The sequence below is a fragment of the Sceloporus occidentalis genome, unplaced genomic scaffold, assembly GCF_023333645.1.
Source record: "Sceloporus occidentalis isolate IW3139 unplaced genomic scaffold, rSceOcc1.0.p SCAF_158, whole genome shotgun sequence".
Lineage (NCBI taxonomy): Eukaryota > Metazoa > Chordata > Lepidosauria > Squamata > Phrynosomatidae > Sceloporus > Sceloporus occidentalis.
Genome location: NW_028317138.1, coordinates 414,740 through 421,821, shown reverse-complemented (window position 1 = coordinate 421,821; position 7,082 = coordinate 414,740). Strand labels below are relative to the sequence as shown.

Genomic DNA, 7,082 nt, shown 5'->3' with positions numbered 1-7,082 from the left:
CAAACCATAATCAGTCATTGGTCTCGTCTCAGATTCAGGAGCCGTATGTCTATCCCATGCGTGTTTAAATACCCTCACTGTATTAGCCTCTACCACTTCTGCTGGGAGGCTGTTCCACTTATCTGCCACCCTCTCAGTAAAGTAAAACTTCCTTATATTAGATGTAAGCCTCTGACCCTCTTTTAGATTAAAGCCTCTTATTCTATCAGCAATCTCTGTATTATGTTGTTTGCTGTCTCAGCATCCCCTGCATTCAGTTGCCCCCACTCTCTGCACTCTGTATTCTGTTCTCTGCGTGTCCACATGGTGCCGCCAGGTGTCGCTGTGGTATTGTAGCTTAGAAGAGCTCTCTCCTGTCTCTCTCCTGCCTTGGTGGTAAATATCCGAAAAACGCCCTCTAGGTGTCGCTGTTCTTCTCCCGCTTAGCTCAGCTCCCTGTTGCCTTTCTTGCCGTTTCTCGGTTGTTTGTCGCTACGCACGCACGGGAGCCCGGGAGAGTCAGAGGCCCGAGCATCAAGGCTAACGGACTAACCAGCGCAGTACACATCGTGGCCGTACCCCAGGCAGCCATGCCTACAGTAGAGGAGCTATACCAGAACTACGGAATCCTGGCCGATGCCAAGGACGACCTGAGCAAGGTACGGAGAGCCGAGTGAGCAGGCCGCGCGCCGGGTTCCCATGGGAACTCGTACGCCTGGACCTTACTACTCACCCTACAGACCCCATGTAGCCCAGCGGTACCCCAGTGTTCCTTCCCATCCCGGGACCCCACGGTTTTCCTTTCCCACGCCTTAACACCCCCCCCCCGTGTTTTTTTTCCCCATCCCCATGATCCTTTCAATGTTCCCTTTCTATCTCCGTAACCCCTCCATGTCCCATCTTCATCCCCGTGACCCCCCTAATGTGCCCTCTCCATCCCCGTGACCCCCCCAATGTATTTTTCATCTCTGCGCCCACCTATCACCCCAATGTTCTCATTCAAATGCTGTGCCTCCCCCGTGTCCCCATCTTACCCCAGGGCCCCTGTTGTTCCCTTCCCACCCCAATTGTTATTTCTATTCCACCCCTACACCCGTCCCAGTACCTCGAAACGACCCCTATGTTATCCTCTACCTGCGCAGGCAGAGTGTCCTTTACCCATCGTATCTGACCCTGCGTGATGCGTAAAATATAATCTGTTATCTGCGCTGGATGAATAGATATTACCCCGGCACCGCGTCCATATACGCAGCCCCCTAATCCACCGGTTACGTGCTTATCGCCTGTTCTGTGAGCCGTTTCATACGCCTGCCGTTCCGTGTGATTAGAATACTTAGATTTCCTTATTTCCTTAAATTCTTTAATATTCTTTGTTCTATCGACCATCGGCATGCATTCCAAAATGTTTCATTTGTATTTCCCGTAAGCTTTATTCTACGTAAATATCCTTCACTGACCGTTTTTTCCTTTATTAGCACAAAAATGCATACCAGGTTATTCTGGACGGCGTGAAGGGAGGAGCCAAGGAGAAAAGACTCGCAGCTCAGTTCATCCCCAAATTCTTCAAGCATTTCCCTGACTTGTCAGATGCCGCTCTCAATGCCCAGCTCGACCTTTGCGAAGATGAAGATGTTTCTGTAAGTAATCCCTGTGTAATTGTTTGGGGCCACTCATGGAAAACAAGGAGATTTCTGGCTGTAACATAATTACAAAAGGGTTTCTAACCATCAAGTAGCCTTTTAAACTTAAACTTGAATCAGCGAACACAACGTGCAATTGGAACACAGGAGTGATGGGAGTGATAAAGGGCCATTGGAACACAGGAGTGATGGGAGTGATAAAGGGCCATTGGAACACAGGAGTGATGGGAGTGATAAAGGGCCATTGGAACACAGGAGTGATGGGAGTGATAAAGGGCCATTGGAACACAGGAGTGATGGGAGTGATAAAGGGCCATTGGAACACAGGAGTGATGGGAGTGATAAAGGGCCATTGGAACGCAGGGGTGATGGGAGAGATAAAGGGCCATTGGAACGCAGGAGTGATGGGAGTGATAAAGGGCCATTGGAACGCAGGAGTGATCGGAGTGATAAAGGGCCATTGGAACGCAGGAGTGATGGGAGTGATAAAGGGCCATTGGAACGCAGGAGTGATGGGAGTGATAAAGGGCCATTGGAACGCAGGAGTGATGGGAGTGATAAAGGGCCATTGGAACGCAGGAGTGATGGGAGTGATAAAGGGCCATTGGAACGCAGGAGTGATGGGAGTGATAAAGGGCCATTGGAACGCAGGAGTGATGGGAGTGATAAAGGGCCATTGGATCACAGGAGTGATGGGAGTGATAAAGGGCCTATGAAGAGATTCCATTAAAAATCATACGTTTCCAGCTACAATAGTCATTTACAACATTAACCCCGTCTGTGCTGTATTTCTGATTGAGTTAATAATTTAATGGCCAAAATTTGCTTTTGTGGCAAAAACAAGGAATTTTTAAGTGACCCCCAACGTTTGAAGGATAGTGTATGTTAATGCGCTAAAAGAAATAGCCCTGTTTCTGCTGTGAGGGCATAAAAACATAGGTCTATAACATGAAGCATTGTGATGATTTCTACTTTAATGCGTTTACAGATTGTGACCCCAGATATTTGTTAGGACTGTGTGTCGCTGTTAAGTTGTTGCGCATGCACGTGTCCTCTGAGGGAGATTTTTTATCCAGCAGCGCTTCAGATTTTTTGCTCCTGTTATTTCTTTTTTCTAATCCCTGTATAGGGCAACCTGATTTTTTATTTGTATTTAGAACCTATATGTTTTACTGCCTAACGCTGATCATTTCCAGCCCTCCGGCGTATATGGAAGCGATGGAGTTGCTCTCAGCTGTTGCTGCAGCTGTTGACCTGCTGTTCCTGTCGGCTACTCAAATTGTAACGCGGTCGTTGGTCTCGTTTTTAGATTCAGGAGCCATATGTCTATCCCATGCATGTTTCAATCCCCTCAATGTATTAGCCTCTACCATTTCTGCTGGGAGGCTGTTCCACTTATCCACCACCCTCTCAGTAAAAAAAAAAAAAAAAAAAACCTTAACATCTCTCCACGTCTGTAAATGTTGAGCTGTGACATTTAATACATAACTGAAAACAATGTGCGTAAGGAGAGCAAGAAAACTTTGCTTTAAAACGTCCGTTTTGTTAAACATTCTTTGAATTCTTTTCTTCGCTAGATCCGTAGGCAAGCGATCAAGGAGCTGTCACAGTTTGCCACGGGGGAGAACCTTCCTCGCGTCGCGGATATTCTGACACAGCTGCTGCAGTCAGGTACGGTATCGATGGGCAATAAAGTGTTCCATTAGGTGCCGGCAGCACTAGCCCTTCGTATCTCGGCGCCCTTTAAGCGCTGAGAATAACGCGGTTCTTTGGTTTTGTTAGTGAATCTTTGACGTTGCCGAGGTCTGTGCTGCTGTTGTCCCACGTGGTACGGCAGTAAAACATTTTATCTTTCTACCCATCTAGATGACTCTGCGGAGTTTAACCTGGTGAACAACGCTTTGTTGAGCATCTTTAAAATGGACGCAAAAGGTAAGAGCCGTTCATCTTCACTTGATTTTGCATTTTCGATTGGCGTGTGCTGCTGGAGTACTAGTGCCCTTTTATACACTAAAGATACCCTGCGGTAACATAATTACAAAACGATTAATTAGCCTTTAAAACTTAAACCTGGATCAACGTGCCATTGGAACCCAGGAGTGATGGGAGTGATAAAGGGCCATTGGAACCCAGGAGTGATGGGAGTGATAAAGGGCCATTGGAACCCAGGAGTGATGGGAGTGATAAAGGGCCATTGGAACCCAGGAGTGATGGGAGTGATAAAGGGCCATTGGAACCCAGGAGTGATGGGAGTGATAAAGGGCCATTGGAACACAGGAGTGACGGGAGTGATAAAGGGCCATTGGAACACAGGAGTGACGGGAGTGATAAAGGGCCAAAATTTGTTTTGCCTTCAAAAATAAGTTTCTAAGTGACCCCAAACTTTTGAACGGTAGTGTACGTGGCAATCGGTTACATATTATTTATCATATAATTTTAATTGGAGAAATAATTGCTTTTTAGAAGAGATTTCAAGATCTGAACTGGGCGTCTCTGACGGCAAAAGCTCTGTCAGTTCCGATAGACTTAAAATAACCTGTTCAAGGAATTAGTATCTTTATCTTTTTGTTAATCACAGCATTCCTCGGGGTTTCAGGTTTTGTTATTCCCAAGTCCTGCAGTCTGTTGTGTAAATATATTTTTTTCTGCATGTGTAAACCATTGTGTTACGTTGTGCAGGCACCTTAGGTGGCTTGTTCAGCCAGATCCTTCAAGGAGAAGATATCGTCCGCGAGAGGGCCATTAAGTTCCTTGCCTCCAAAATGAAACATCTGCCGGAAGAAGTTATGACCAAGGAGGTGGAGGATTTCATATTGTCCGAATCTAAGAAGGTAAGAATACAAATGTATCCACAAGCAGAACACGAAGCAGAGATGGAACCGTTCTACTTCTGAATCCTTCTGTCTGGGAAGATCTTTCATCCGCTTTCTCCTTTCAGGTTCTGTACGATGTCACCGGGGAAGAGTTTGTTTTGTTCATGAAGATCCTCTCGTCCTTGAAGAACTTGCAGACACTCAGCGGCAGACAGCAGCTGGTGGATTTGGTTTCTGAGCAGGCCGGAATGCATCAAACCCTAAACCCAGCAGATCCTGACTCTGTAGACCGACTGCTCCAGTGCATGCGCCAGGCTGTGCCCTTTTTCTCGGTATAACACAGCTACTCAAATGTTTTTTTGTTTTTTTTTATGTATTTAAATAAGAAGATTACACACATGTGCATCAAGTCAACGCAATGTTCTTGTCTTTGTAGAAAAACGTCCACTCTACTAAATTCGTGACCTATTTCTGTGAGAACGTCCTTCCTGTCTTGAGCTCCATGACCAGTCCTGCAGAAGGCATAGACGTCCAGCTTGAGGTGAGCCGGCACTGTGTTCAAGGTCACGGTCTTGGAGAAGTAAAAACTGATTTCCATGGTCCAGGAACACATGAATCCACATTTTAATCTTCTTATTATCTTCCCAGGTTCTTAAATTGTTGGCGGAGATGAGCTCATTCTGCGGAGACATGGATAAACTGGAATCCAACTTGAACAAGCTTTTTGACAAACTGTTGGTAAGACTTACATTAGTATTTTACTTAAATGAAGTTACAAAATACAAATCAGATACAAGTAAAGAAGTAAAGAAACACTTAAATGATGGGGTTTCTGCCTGTAGTCCGGCAGGGCCGAGGCAACATAGGATTGAAAGACTTTCTTTTCCACCGAAATAAAGCTGTCCTACAGAGGCGTCTTAACGTTGATATTTCATCAGTAGCTTCTTGTTATAAAACGAGTTCTTATGGGTGAAGATCCCTAAAACATGCTAATTAGGGAAGACTTTTCACCTTTTCCCTCCTTTGTCGATAGGAGTACATGCCGCTTCCACCCGAAGAAGTAGAAAATGGCGAGAACGCTGCGAGTGAGGAACCCAAGCTGCAGTTCAGCTACGTGGAATGCTTACTCTTTAGTTTCCACCAACTCGGCAGAAAGCTCCCCGACTTCCTTATCGCTAAAGTGAACGCAGAGCAGCTGAAGGATTTCAAAATCAGGTTGGTTGCTCTTTTTGTCACGATGCATTTGCACCTGGAACCTTGGAATTCGCCCCGAAATCTTCCCGGAAAAGGATTTTGGTTTGTCGGGATTAGGGAGCACCGTGACATTTTACATGAACGCCCTCCATCGTTTCAGTGCGTTAAGATTAAACTCTTGGGTCTGTAACCTTTATCCGTTGGCTTTGACGGCCCCGGGAAGACTAACTCTATTCCCTTCTGCAGGTTGCAGTACTTCGCACGGGGGCTTCAGGTCTACATTCGGCAGCTGCGCCTGGCTCTTCAAGGAAAGTCCGGAGAGGCTCTCAAAACCGAAGAGGTACAATTCCAAAGTATTTCTTGTACTTCACTTAGTCTGTTTAAATAATTACATTTGTCTGAAATAAATAAAAGCTCGTCGGCACGAATCTGGCCAGAGGCTTCTGAATTCTTTCTAATTACAAAAAAAATACCGCCTAGTGGATGTTTTTGTAACTTAACCTGGCGTCTGTGTGTCCGGGACTGACCTGCATGCCATTTTCCTTATCGTAGATCCTTTTAGACCGTATCTGTAAATGGTTTTTTTTATTCTGATTTTTGCAGAACAAAATCAAGGTGGTGGCTTTAAAAATAACCAACAATATCAATGTTTTAATTAAGGTAAGTGTTACTATTTATTTTTTTTTGTTTGTTTGTTTTTTTTTTCCTTCTTTGTGATCTTTTAGTAATTTATTTATTCATTTTTTTTATTTTTTTTTTAGGATTTGTTTCACATTCCCCCATCCTACAAAAGCACAGTGACTCTGTCCTGGAAGCCAGTGCAAAAACCAGAGACCCCGTAAGTTTGATGGTATTCTCATTTGTGACACTAAGTAGATAAAGACGTCAGATACAAACTTGCAGTTTTTGGTGCGATAGAACTTCCATTAGGAGGTCCACACACCAAATGATTTACTAGCCATACATCTCTGATCTTAGTTTGTTCCTCTTGCAGACAAAAAAGAACAAGTGAAGAGACTACCTCTAGCTCACCTCCCAAAAAGCCAATACAGGGACCCAAAAGAGATGCCCGGCAGATTTACAACCCACCCAGCGGCAAATACAGCGGGGGGCTTGGAAATTTCCCGTATGGTAAGTCGGTGGCCACGTACCTACAAATTTATGCCCGCTATTAAAGTGATGTGGGATGGGCACTCTACTTGCTATGATTCTGTACTGGCCCCCGAAGCTCACTCTGGGATCACTAAACTGTTCTTTCTTCCTGCAGAACAACGAGGAGGTTTCCGCGGGGGCCGAGGTAGAGGCTGGGGTGGACGTGGCAGCCGCAGCAGAGGAAGAGTCTATTAAAGACGCCATTTAAAACCGGAGCAGAAGACCTGCCTAGATTTCCACTTGAAGGCTGGACTGATGACAATGATCTGGCAGGTTGCCTTTGGCCTACAGACTTTTAACATTA

The 7,082-nt window shown here is 45.3% G+C and overlaps 1 protein-coding gene across 1 annotated transcript; it reads left to right on the top strand.

Annotated features, from left to right (window-relative positions):
* The first annotated feature begins 569 nt into the window (after positions 1 to 569).
* On the top strand, positions 570 to 6,973 carry LOC149280171 (apoptosis inhibitor 5-B). The gene is made up of 14 exons (XM_089500730.1): positions 570 to 638; positions 1,455 to 1,616; positions 3,197 to 3,290; positions 3,486 to 3,551; positions 4,299 to 4,450; positions 4,558 to 4,764; positions 4,869 to 4,973; positions 5,081 to 5,170; positions 5,466 to 5,647; positions 5,873 to 5,966; positions 6,230 to 6,286; positions 6,388 to 6,464; positions 6,621 to 6,757; positions 6,894 to 6,973. Exons 1-14 carry the CDS (start codon positions 570 to 572, stop codon positions 6,971 to 6,973), a joined length of 1,572 nt encoding a protein of 523 aa, XP_089356856.1.
* Positions 6,974 to 7,082: the final 109 nt, after the last annotated feature.